We start from the raw sequence: 12,890 nt of genomic DNA, 5'->3' as shown, positions 1-12,890 counted from the left end.
TTCTGTTTTAAAATTCTAAAAATTTAATTTTTTTATAAAAAAACATTCAAATAATCAATTTTAGATTAAATAAATTTAAATTCTCTGATAAATTACTTTTCTTAGTTAAAATTCTTTATCCAAACACACTTTAAGGTAAATGTGCCTACAGTATCTCTATTGGATCTGCTGTGATCCATGTTGCTAACATTTACCATGCTATAAAGGAAAACTATCATACTAATACTTAGATAATAAAGATAAATATGAATAAAAATTCATATAGAAAATATTAAATATATAAGTAAAATAAGTAAAAATATATATTAGATGAGAATAGATGCTTTTATTAAAAATGTCAACGCATAAATTATAAAAACGAATATTTAACATAAATTCAATCACAGCCAATGGTCCACCTAATTTCTGTCGTGCAAGTATTTCCAGCCAGTACAGAAAGCATAGTCCTTTTACATATTCTTCAGAATCAACGTATTCATCAAGCACCCACTACTTTATTTTTCCAAATAAAATTCTTAAATTCAAGAATCAAAAGCACCAAATGTATTTTATTTATTCCATAACAAAAAAAAAAACATATTCTCCAAAACAGTGTTTATGGTGAGCCTCTTGCCAAACTCGGAACTATTGTTTCTCCATGTCCCAGCTTTCTAGTTTCTACAAGAAGGGCCGGTCTAAAGGTCAGGCCCATAAAATCCCCAGTTTTAATATTTTCACTTTTAAGGATAATATTTAGATACTGTTTTTTATAACTAAGAATGGCTTCTCGTTTTATATTTGGTTCTTTTCTTCTAAATAAAATGTATGTAATGCATAATAAATTCTGTAATTATATAAAATTTAATAGTTAATTTTCAAGCTTTTAAATTTTCATTTTTACTCTAGTGAATATCTTCCTTACAGGGTATTTAGTAGGAAAGAATGAACTAGTGAGAAACAGAATAACTGAAAATTTAAAAAATACAATTTAAAAATAGGTGAGAAAAAAAATAAAAAAATGTTTAATTTAAAAAAAAGAGAGAAAATATGATTTCACTAAATTTAATTAATTGGGTCAATTTGACAATTCTATTATTATTTTTAGCTATACAAGAGATAATCTTAACTTGATTTTCCTAAATAAAATTTTAGGTTTGAGTATTGTGAATAAGAAAAAAAATATTATTAAGAAAGAAGAATCTCATTAAAAAGTGATTAACCAAATTTAGACAAAAAATAATATAAATACTTCATAATAATAATAATAAAAGACAATAATAAATTTTTTCTACATGAAATTGAAAAACATAATATGTTTTCCGTCTTAAATGATTAGTTTTTATGAGACTTGTAATTACTATTCACTTTATGTCCAATTTAGTAAAGAAAAAAAGTTGAGAGATTCACATCTTTTTATTTCTCATCTCCCTTATTCTACTACAACTATATTATTTTTTTATTTCTTACCTATTTCTTCTCTTTCCATCCTATTTTTTTTACAATTTCTTCATATATATTTTTATTTCAGATTTTGTTCTAAAGAATAAAAAGCTAATAATATAACAGATTTCATCCTATAAGGTGTCAATGTTTTTATTTCTCAAAAAGTTCGCAATATAAATTTTTAAATAATAATATAATAATTATTTTTAAAAATATGCTACTCAGACGCCGTCGCTTTGATAAAACCACGCCACTTGCCACCGCACTCCCCCAAAAGCTAACACATCACCAAAGCTCATTCCGAGAGACAGAGAGAAAGATGAGTGAAGACGCGAAAAAGAACATTGCCGGAGCTCTAACGGCGAGGCCCAACTCCGATGACCAGAAACCATCGCCGTTACCGTCACCGGCGCCAGCCGTCCCGCCGAAGAAGGTCATCATCAAGAGCGCCGACATGATCCCCGACATGCAGAAGGAGGCCGTTGATATCGCCGTCGCCGTTAGTCTCAACAACTTTCTTCTCTTTTTTTTATGGTTCTTCGTTTTGGATTCTGTTTCTGGGTTTGGTTGTGCTTGCTGCGTTGTGTCGTAAAGTCTTGACCTTTTTGCGGATTATTCAGGCGTTTGAGAAGTACAATGTGGAGAAAGACGTTGCGGAGCAGATAAAGAAGGAGTTCGATAAGAGGCATGGACCCACTTGGCATTGCATCGTTGGTCGTAATTTTGGTAAGCTTTTTTTTTTAATTACTTGTCAATGATTTTGGTACTTGGGTTTACTCAGATTTGTGGTTTATATGATTGTTCTTTAGTAGAAATTGAGTAGATGTAGATCTATGTAAGTTAGTCCTTGGTTGCTTCTCTGCATGATTGGAATTTAGAAGGGGTGCCGAAACCTAGGTTTTTGTTGTTGTTCTTGTTGTTTACTTTCTGCTTACCTCTATTCTCCAGCGGAAAATTGTGGGATGAATGGTATATGATTATGTAGTTTAGTTGGTGTGGTTTGTGTTGTGTACTTGTGTTGATGATTCACCATTCCTAATGTACTGTGGTGTGTAATGGTGACAGACATTTTGTTACACTAGGCCCTGAACTCAACTCTTTGGTTGTACCCTCATAAGCTTCAGTGGATGAGTGAAGTCTTAAGTCATTTTCTTGAATTAGTGGTTACTGGAGGAGAACATGGTTGAATGTAGCATTGACTATTTACATATTGACACGAGGACAAAAGGTCGGTTATATTCCATGGAGGGCCAGTCATGTGGGATGAAATATTCTTTACTGATGTTCTGTATTCATACAGAGAGAAAATATATGGTCTGTTGTTAGATTAATAATGAGCTAATGACTATAGGGAGTGCTGGAATTTTCTAGTTATATCTAGTTGGAGATTAGGAATTCAGGCTTTAAGAAATCATGACTGGATAATTTGTTTTGCTGTGAATGAAGGGGCTATTTCTATTATATCTTCTTCCCCACAGTATGTGTCTGTCTTTCATTTTCTGTAGATATCTCAATGTCAAGCCCTCCGCTTGTTAACAAGAACTTTTTGAAGATAAAAAAAGTATTTACAATTGATGCTCTTGTATCTTGAAAATTATCTGGTGCAATTAATCTTTCAAGCATCATTCGAAGTCTATAATCTCAGGGGCTTTTGCTTGAATATGTATGTGATTGCACAGTATTATGATTCAAGTTCAAGTAATCAAGTTAATGAAACTTGTAATTTTTTTAATCTGGCAAAGTAGTTAATCTGTCAGTATGATAAAACTTTATGGTTTTGAGTAAGTCTATGGATTGGTCTCTTTGTGATAAAGCTTTAAGGTTGAAAAGGGGGCTGGAAGCATCCCCAGGGAAGGGATTCCAGGGGGAGCCATGGTAAGAACTAAGAATGGAGGGAACAATGAAGAGGTGAAGAGGTTGCCTATTTTAAAGGGGAAGACCCTTACATTGGATCTATAGGGTTGAAAACTATTTTGAAATTAATCAAATGCTCAAGAGAAGGTTCTGGTTGCGTCAATCTGCTTAGAGGGGAAGGCACTTAATTGGTTTCAGTGGTGGGAGGCGAGGACAGAGCACATCACATGGCTCATATTCAAATGGGCATTGTTGGGACGATTCCAAAACACCTCATTGGATAACCCATATCAGGCTTTTATAAGCCTTTGTCAGAACTCAAGCAACCAGTGGAGGATTATAGAGAGATGTCTCCCACAAAGGGTAGAGGGGAGGAATTAACTATTGGAGATAGGAGAAGATGGGCTTATGTGAAGAGGGTTTGGCTCGTCAACAATAGAAACACATTGGGAAACAAGTGGATAAGGCCCAATGACCCGAAAGAAATGAACGGGGCTAGATCATGCGGGCTGGGTTGTGGATCAGTGAGTCAAACAGAGGGATCAGGGAGTGTGTGTTAGGGAAATAAAAAATTGGAAGGGAATTCTAGTATGGGTATCTGCAGGAACTCACCATTTAAGAAGACGACTGACGAAGAATTAGAGGTCAAGAGAAGAAGAGTGTGCTTTAGATGCGATCACCCTTTTTACCCAGGACTTGTCTGCATAAACTAGCATCTGCATGTCTCAATTTAAGGAGAAGAAGGAGACTATGAGGGAACGGAAGAAAGGGAAATTTTAGAAACAGAGAGGATTGGGGGACAATGTAATTGCACATGAGTGCATGACTAGGATGACCTCTAAGAAGTCTTTGAAGGTATGGGGCACCATTATGGAAAAGAAGGTGATTGTTTTGGTGGATTCGGTAGTATTTCATAATTTCCTATCCAGGGATATTGTCAAGATGTAAGGGGATAAAACCTGAGGTGATTAAGGAATATACTGTTGAAGAAGGTGATGGCCACCGAATTCAAAATAAAGGGTTTTGTAGAAATGTTGAGTTGAAGCTGCCAACTATGAATATTGTGCTTGAGTTTTATTTGTTTGAACTTGGAGGGGGTGGATGTGGTGATTGGATGAGTTGTTGGAGGGATTGGGAGATATAAAGGCTAATTTTAAGGATCATGTAATAAGGATTAATGTGAATGGATAAGAGGTAGAAATAAAGGGGGATCCATCATTATCTAGAACTGTGGCATCTTTGAAGGCAATGTTAAAGGAGCTGAAAAGAGGAAATGAGGCATACTATGTGGAGTTAGGAATGCTAACACTTTATGACTTGGATTTGCAAAGAACAGTGGAAGGACTGGAGGGAGTGTTGGAGGAATATGCAGAGCTTTTTCAAGAAGCCATTGAACTACCTCCTACTAGAAGATGTGATCATGCCATAGAGATAAGGGCAGGCTCACAAATACCATATATCAGGCCCTACAGTTATCCCCACCACCAAAAGGAAGAATAGCGAAGTTTGTGAAGGGGATGTTGGGTGTAATGTTGAGGTTCAAGATCAGCCAATAGGATTTTGTGATAAATGAGTGTTAATATGGAAAATGAGTTCGATTTCAAATCTTTGACAACAAAACCAGTTCCTACTAGGTTGGGTTGGCTATATGAATCAAGCAATGTCATTTTGTCATGTCAAAAACCAAGTCTTTGGAGATAGGGGTGTTCATAAAATTAATCTAATTCATTGCAATATCTAAAACTAAACTGAAAATCGATCTACCTTCTTCCCCTTTATAAGCGCTGCTTATATTTTCTCCCTAATATATTCATTCTCGGTCTTATCTATTTGTGTAAGTCCATTCTCGCCTCGGTCCCTAATATTATCATTTTTTTCGATACTTGTGTTCTTGGTACTTCGCTGTCCAACATTAATCATCATTAAGCATTGCTAATTGTATTACTTTACAATGAAATTTTCCTTTAAGCCTGAGTGACACCTTTAAATCACAAAATACACTTGATGTATTTATTCCTCCATTTCATCCATATAGCTCGAGTCCTATGATTTACATCTCCCTCTATCTATCCCTTCACCATGTATGATAGATTCACGTTACCCAAACTAGGTGCCCTGTCAAATGAATTATGGAATTGTAGCCATATTTGCATTACTTAAAAGTAAAAAGCTAGTTGCTTCCAAAGAAAAAAAGTAAAAACCTAGCATTAACACAATCATATTGCCTATGCATATAATACAGGCTCTACAAAGTTCGTTGTATACTGTTTGAGTGCATGGCATAACTTCGTCTTTTACTTAGGATTGGCTATGTTATGATTTGGAATAAGCACAACATAAGCAGAGTTAATTCTGAATTTAACTTTAGTAAAATGGTGTCGTTGAATTATTTATAAACTTTCTTGACTCTTTGAGTTCAGTTGACTGATCCTTTCGTAATACCAAGCTTTTATTAAGCTTAAATTGTTACTCATGCTTTGCATGCTTAAACATAGTCTCAGCCATGAGCAGAATAAAAAAACAGTTATACCAGTCATACAACCATTTCCTACAAAGTTACTTTTTCACTCTATCTCTCTCCATCACTCATCTTATCTCACTTATCTTATTTCTCTCATTATTAAAAAGTTGTATAAAAATAATAAGAATCACTTTTTGAGTTTTCAAACTTAATGCACACACTTTTTCACTATATTTGGCATACCTGTGTCAGATTTGTATCAGTGGACACTTACTAAACACTTTGGATAATCCTAGTTGCAGTTTACTTGTTTTATTTTTAAATTTTTTACAGTGACTAATGATAGCATTTTACAGCATTTTAATTTCTTAAAGTGGCTAATGGAATGCCACTATAATTAGATTAATGATAGCATTTTACAGTGACTAACTTCTAAATGCATGTTTAGATGTCAGTTGGGAGAGAACAAAAGTGCAATTACTCCCAAAGCAACAAATTCTTCCTTTTTCATTTTGTGCCTTAAAATTTGGGAATGACATTGGAATCCCCCAAAACACATTCTCAACTTTTATCCAAACATACCCTAAAACATTGATTTTCTCTTTTCATTTAAAAATTGTGCTTTTATGTTAATTTTATACTAATGTTATATGTTGTACTATGTTACTGTCGTGTTCTATAATTTTTAAAATTGTCGTGTTTAGTATACCATATTTCTTTGATGCTTTTTTTTTTTTTCTTTTTTATCAAAAACATGCTAATGTAGGTCATAACCATAAAACCGAGTTACAATATGGTATATTTGTTAAGAAGTTAAATTTCTTGTCATTGACTAAATGATCCTGGTTGTTTCGTTTATGAGATTGTGCTTGACAAGATGTTTGAATCTGGACAGCCAAAACAAAGTAGAAATCGGAACTCATGCCATTGAAATTTATGCATATGCATATTAGTTAAGGGTAAAACGGGATGGGGAAAGCACAATGATTAGAACAAGAAAAGCCTGATTTCAACTTTCAAATAAAATCTCAGTGATGTATTGTTACTGGCTTAGTTTATAATCTACTTCATTACATTTTCCTGTCATCACATCTCAATAATCTCATAATATTCTTGATGATGAGATTCAAACTTTTGGATACCATGGAGTTCTTGATGCATTTTCATTTTATGTGGTACAATCTAAAAATTTCAGACACTAGTAATTCTCTTTTTCAATGATTTCAGACTATTAAATCAAATAAGAACAAAATTGCTTGTTCTTGCTTAGTTATATTCGTGTCAAATAAGAACGACTCATTTAATTATTGAAGTGCATTCATGGATTTCTCGCTTCCTTTTTGCAGGCTCATATGTGACTCATGAAACAAACCACTTTGTTTATTTCTATTTGGATCAGAAAGCTGTTTTACTCTTTAAATCTGGCTAGAGAAGTTGACAACAATGAGAACTGTCTTGTGATTATGCTAATGTATTCCGTCCTTGTGCTTGTATATTTGATGTCATGTAAACTAGTTCTCGGTTTGGATATGAATTTAAGGATTACTTCATTTGAGATCAGTGTTTTTTTTTTCTTTTCTTTCTTGGGTGTCTTTGATAAATAAAATATTATTTCTTAAAAAAAAGAGCTTTCTGATGCATGCAATGAAATTGTTAGGGTCTGTTTGCTTTTGAAAATATTTTTCTTATTTTAATTGTCTTATTTTTTAAAAATAATTTTAATTCACAACTTTTTCTTATTTTTAAGAAACATGTTCGGTTTACAAAGCTGAAAATCGTTTTTCAGCAAATGAAAACGATAAAGTATGTATTAAAGTTGATTTTTTATTTACTTAATATAATTATTATTTTTATTAAACAAACTTTAAAAAGAAAAGGTTAAAGAGCACCAGCACAAACACAAACATGCATATCAGCTCATCAGCTGTGCGATGGGGCATTCACACCTCATGTGTTAGGGATTGTATTACCACTGTTGTCATCTAATATCTTAATCGTTAAAGAGCATCACAGTGAATAGTATGTTTTGATTAGATTTATGGTGAGAAATAATCAAATTACATTTTCATGGTAAAGAGAAAACAATAAATAGTTATTTTTATTTTTTCATGGTACCACCGTGATTGACTTTGAGGAATAAATTTGATTCTTATGTGTTATACAAACACACTCTAAATAGGTGGTGTCCTTATTATTATAACAAAGTTTACTCATTTGAGCAATAGCTTGTTGAGACTTCTTGAGTTCCTCTTTAGCTTTAGAACTCTTCACTGAGTGGTGTTTTTAGCGTGAATAACATAAATAAATTAATATTTATTTTTAAGATAATAAAGATAAATGTTTTCTATCAATTGTGAATATTTTTTTTTTATAAAAACATAATATATATTGGATAATAATAGAAAATTTGTTCATAGCATCAATGCATAAAATGTAAAGAAAAATATTTTACATTTTTTTTATCAAGAAAAGTTCAGGTTGGATTCAAGAGATTCATTAGGTCAAAATATATTTATTAATATATTTAATATACTTATTTTATTTTACCTAGTAAACACTCTAATAATTAGTCTCACCATGCATGACACGAACGGGTACCAAAAGACTGAAAGCAAAGTCCACGCTCACAAAGTCACAAGCATCATTCAATCACAGCCAATGGTCCACCTAATTTCTGCAGTGCAAGTATTCTCAGCCAGTACAGCAAGCAAGCATAGCCCTTTTACATATTCTTCAGAATTAACATATTTATCAAACTCCCACAGCTTCATTTTTTTTTATAACAAGATTCTTAAATTAAAAGTTTAATTGTATTTATTTATCATTCCATAAAAAATAACATATTCTCCAAAACAGTGTTTATGGTGGGCCTCTTGTGTCAAGGGATCAAACTTAATTAATTTAGTTATTATAAATTTTTGATATTATCTTTATTTATAGATATAAAAAATAGTGGGCCTCTTGCCAAACTCGGAAGCAAGTATTCCCTGGAGTGTGTGGTGTGGTGTTGCTGTTGCAAATTGCAACACTCAGTCAGCACTGCACCACTTTTGTTTCTGCATTTCATTTCCCAGCTTAGCTACAACTACAAACCCACGTCGCTTTCATAAAACCACACCCACCTGCCACCATCACTTTCCCCAAAACGCAACATCATCAAAACTTAAACTCAGAGAATCAGAGAGAGAGAGAGAGAGAAATGAGTGAAGAAGCCAAAAAGAACTTCGCCGGAGCTCTAACGGCGAGGCCCAACTCCGATGAGCCGAAACCGGCACCGGTGCCAGCTGTTCCCCCGAAGAAGGTCATCATCAAGAGCGCTGATATGATCCCCGACATGCAGAAGGAGGCCGTTGATATCGCCGTCGCCGTTAGTTTTAACGACTCTCTCTCTCTCTATATATCTCTCTCTTTTTATGGTTCCTCGTTTTGGATTCTGTTTCTGGGTTTGGTTGTACTTGCTGTGTTGTGTCGTAAAGTCTTGACCTTTTTGCGGATTGTTCAGGCGTTTGAGAAGTACAATGTGGAGAAAGACGTTGCGGAGCAGATAAAGAAGGAGTTCGATAAGAGGCATGGCCCCACGTGGCATTGTATCGTTGGACGTAATTTTGGTAATTTCTTTTTGTTTATTATTGTCAATGATTTTTTTACTTGGGTTTACTCGGATTTGTGGTTTATTTCATTGTTCTCTAGTGGAAATTGAGTAGATCTAAGGTAATGTAGGTTGGTCCTTGTTTGCTTTAAAAAGTGTGATTGATTCTGTGTCATGGTTGGAGTTTAGAAGTGATGCTGAAACCTAGGTTTTTGTAGTTGTTGGCTGCATACGGTTGATTTTCTAGTTATTGAATTAGATTTAGAGGCTTTCTACCAACAAAGGTTGATCCAGTTGGTAAGGAACAAATTTATATCCTAAAAAGACTTGAGTTCGATTCCTTCTTCCGATGTGATAATCTTGTTGGTGGGTAATCAGTAAGTATTCTTTGAACCTTGAGGCTTGTCCTGTCCTTGGTGAGCCCCGGAGACCCAACTCACCTAAACTTTACTTAATAATAAAAAAAAGATTTAGAGGCTTTCTGCTTATCTCTGTTCTCCAGGGGGAAATTGTGAGCTGAATGGTATATGAATATGTCGTTTAGTTTAGTTGGTGTGGTTTGTGTTGATGAGTCAGTATTTACTTATGTACTGTGGTGACAGACATTTTGTTCCACTATGCCCTGAACCCTGCTCATTAATTGTACCACATAAGTTACAGTGGATGAGTTTTTACATTGTTGGTTTGAAAAGTCTTTTCTTGCATTAATGGTTACTGGAGGAGAAAACAGTTAACCCACTAGGGTTGGCCTAATGGTGGGAGGTTTGGGTAGTATGTATTAGGTTTTCAGTTTGATCCTTATTATTGGCTATGTACACCCAAAAAAAGAGGAAGAGAAAACGGTTACCCCACTAGGGTTGGCCTAGTGGTGGGGGATTTGGGTAGTATGAGAACTTAGGTTTGATCCTCATTGCTGTCTTTGTACACAAAAAAAAAAAAAAAGAACAAAGAAGACAAATCGGTTGAATGTAACATCTAGTACTCTCATGTTAGTGTCCTGTGATTTGAGGCCCTTGAATTTGATAATAATTACCTTGGCTACTCAAATGTGAACTTGATACATGGATGGCACCCAGGGCCAGTCATGTTGGATAAATATTCTTCACTGATGTTCTGTATTCATATAGAACATCAGTGAAGAATTTTCATCCAACATGACTTTCATACAGAGGGAAAAATACTGGTCTAATTAGTAATGAGCTAATGACTATAGGGGCTGCTAGAATTTGTCAAGTTACATATAGTTGGAGATTAGGAATTCAGGGTGAAGAAATCATGACTGGATGAGTTATTTTGCTGTGAATGAAGGGGCCGTTTCTATTATATCTTCTTCCCACAGTATGTGTCTGTCTTTCATTTTCTGTGGATATTGTAATGTCAACACTACATTCTGAAAGCCTGCTGCTTGTTAACAAATAGCAAGATCCTTTTGAAGATCGAAAAAGTGTTTACATTTAATGTTTTTTCTTGTATCTTAAATATTATCTATCTGTGCAATTAATCTTTTAAGCATCATTCACAGTCCATAATCTCTGGGGCTTTTGCTTGAATATGTTGTGTAATTGCACAATATTATGATTCAAGTTCACAATGCGACTTTTGTAATTTTACTTATTTATCAGTTTTAATTAATATCAAAGCAAAAGAGCTCTCTTTTTTTCATGAATTATCTGTTCCATTTGTTTTAATCTTCTATATCAAGGAAATATGCCTTTCTGTATTTTTACTGTTTGGGCAATTTCTCTCTTAAACACAAGAATAATATACCATTCATAGTACTCTTTTGAGATTGCAGATCTAGACAAGCTTGGATACTGTTCTGTTTGATATTTGCTTAGAATGATTTTGTAATGTTCACTATTATCCAATATGCTTGTTGAATTTTGCCAATGCTCTTGAAGCTCAATTCAGTCAATTGGCTCCATCTTAATATTATAAAGTTGGGTGTGATGTTGATATCCAAGGTCAGCTACTAGGATTTTATGATAATGAGTGTTTACATGGAAAAGGAGTTCAATTTTGAAATTTTTTACAACAAAAACCACTTCTTATCAGGTTGGGCTGGCTATATGGACCAAATGATGTCATTATGTCATGTCAAAAACCAACTTGGAGAGGGTGTTCATAAATTGATTTAATCTATTGCAAATGCTAAAACTAAACCAAAAAACCAACAATAAAAAAACTAAACCAAAAAATTGATTTTGAGAGCCTGCTCATGAGAGTTCTGCAAAATAAGCAGCGTCAACTCACGGCCAGCCTATAAGAGCCATGTTGAAAACTGTATAATATCATTAACTGTAACTTGGAAGTTATGAATATTAGTTGGGGCTAAAATAGTATGGGGAAACCTTAAGGACTAGGCTATGGGCACAAGCAAACCTTGGTTTCAAATCAAGTTTCAGTGATGTACTGTTACTGGTAGTTTATGATCCATGTCATTACATTTACTAATCATCACATCTCATCTTATTCTTGATGATGAGATTCAGAATTCTGGACACCATGGAGTTTTTAATGCACTTCCATACTATCATTTTAAGTGGTACAATCTAACCACATCATGTTCCAAATCTTGTATCATATTATGCCCTTAAAGACGATTTATTCTTTTTTTCTATGACATTCAGACAATTAAAGCAAATGAAGACACCATTTCTTGTTCTTGCTTAGCTTAGTTATATTCTTGTTACAGTTATCATTGAAGTGAACTCATGGACTTCTCTTCCTTTTTGCAGGCTCATATGTGACTCATGAAACAAACCACTTTGTTTATTTCTACTTGGATCAGAAAGCGGTTTTACTCTTTAAATCTGGCTAGCCTTATTGTGGTAGCAAAGAAGTTGAGATCTATGGGAATTGTCTTGTGATTATGCTGCTGTATGCAGTCCCCCATGTATTAATTCCACTGACACTCAAAATCTTTGCAAGACATTCTTGTGATCTTGTCCTTGTATATTGGATGATATGTAAACTAGTTATCGGTTTGGATATGAATCTAAGGATTACCTTAGAAGAGTTTTCTAAAAAGGAAATATTATATCTTAAAAAAAAGCTTGCTGAAGCATGCACTGAAATTCTTAAGGGCTGTTAGCTTGTGAAAAAATTCTTATTTTCATTGTCTATTTTTTAACTTTGGCTGCTTCCTCTATTTCACTGATATTCCTGATTAGATCCTTCATTATATCAAGGTTGAGGACAAGTAATGATTTCTCTTTATTTTTTGGTATGTATGGATGAATTGAAATAGGCACGCATCACGCATATAAGGAGTATTAAAGGGTTAATGCTATCATAAAGCCTCTATTCTCTTCATGGTTACAGCGGGAAAGAACTGGCTCAATTATAATTCTTCTTTTTCTTGAGTTGTCATTTGGTCAAATGCGAAAGTTTATTGTATGGTATGGAGGCTCTGAACTTTTCAAGGCAATTAATAATGTTGGTTTTGGGGATCTTCTTAGGGACTATATTAGCTTTAACTTTTGGGGGTTTCATGGGAATTTGGGAGTAGCTGATAACATCTATGTAGATCCCCTTGCCATCTATTACTGGTTTGCTTAGTGC

At 34.0% G+C, this 12,890-nt stretch overlaps 2 protein-coding genes across 2 annotated transcripts; both read left to right on the top strand.

Annotated features, from left to right (window-relative positions):
- Positions 1-1,595: 1,595 nt before the first annotated feature.
- On the top strand, positions 1,596-7,311 carry LOC114425879 (dynein light chain 2, cytoplasmic-like). Its single transcript, XM_028392845.1, has 3 exons — positions 1,596-1,921; positions 2,043-2,148; positions 7,084-7,311. The coding sequence occupies exons 1-3, from the start codon at positions 1,637-1,639 to the stop codon at positions 7,164-7,166; spliced, it is 474 nt and encodes a 157-aa protein (XP_028248646.1). The 5' UTR covers positions 1,596-1,636; the 3' UTR covers positions 7,167-7,311.
- Positions 7,312-8,681: 1,370 nt separating this feature from the next.
- Positions 8,682-12,449, top strand: LOC114368904 (dynein light chain 2, cytoplasmic-like). Its single transcript, XM_028326187.1, has 3 exons — positions 8,682-9,104; positions 9,240-9,345; positions 12,065-12,449. Exons 1-3 carry the CDS (start codon positions 8,937-8,939, stop codon positions 12,145-12,147), a joined length of 357 nt encoding a protein of 118 aa, XP_028181988.1. The 5' UTR covers positions 8,682-8,936; the 3' UTR covers positions 12,148-12,449.
- Positions 12,450-12,890: the final 441 nt, after the last annotated feature.

This window comes from Glycine soja, chromosome 9 (genome assembly GCF_004193775.1).
Source record: "Glycine soja cultivar W05 chromosome 9, ASM419377v2, whole genome shotgun sequence".
In the NCBI taxonomy this organism is placed as follows: domain Eukaryota; kingdom Viridiplantae; phylum Streptophyta; class Magnoliopsida; order Fabales; family Fabaceae; genus Glycine; species Glycine soja.
The sequence above is the reverse complement of the archived record's forward strand: the minus strand, read 5'-3'. Positions and strand labels throughout refer to the sequence as shown.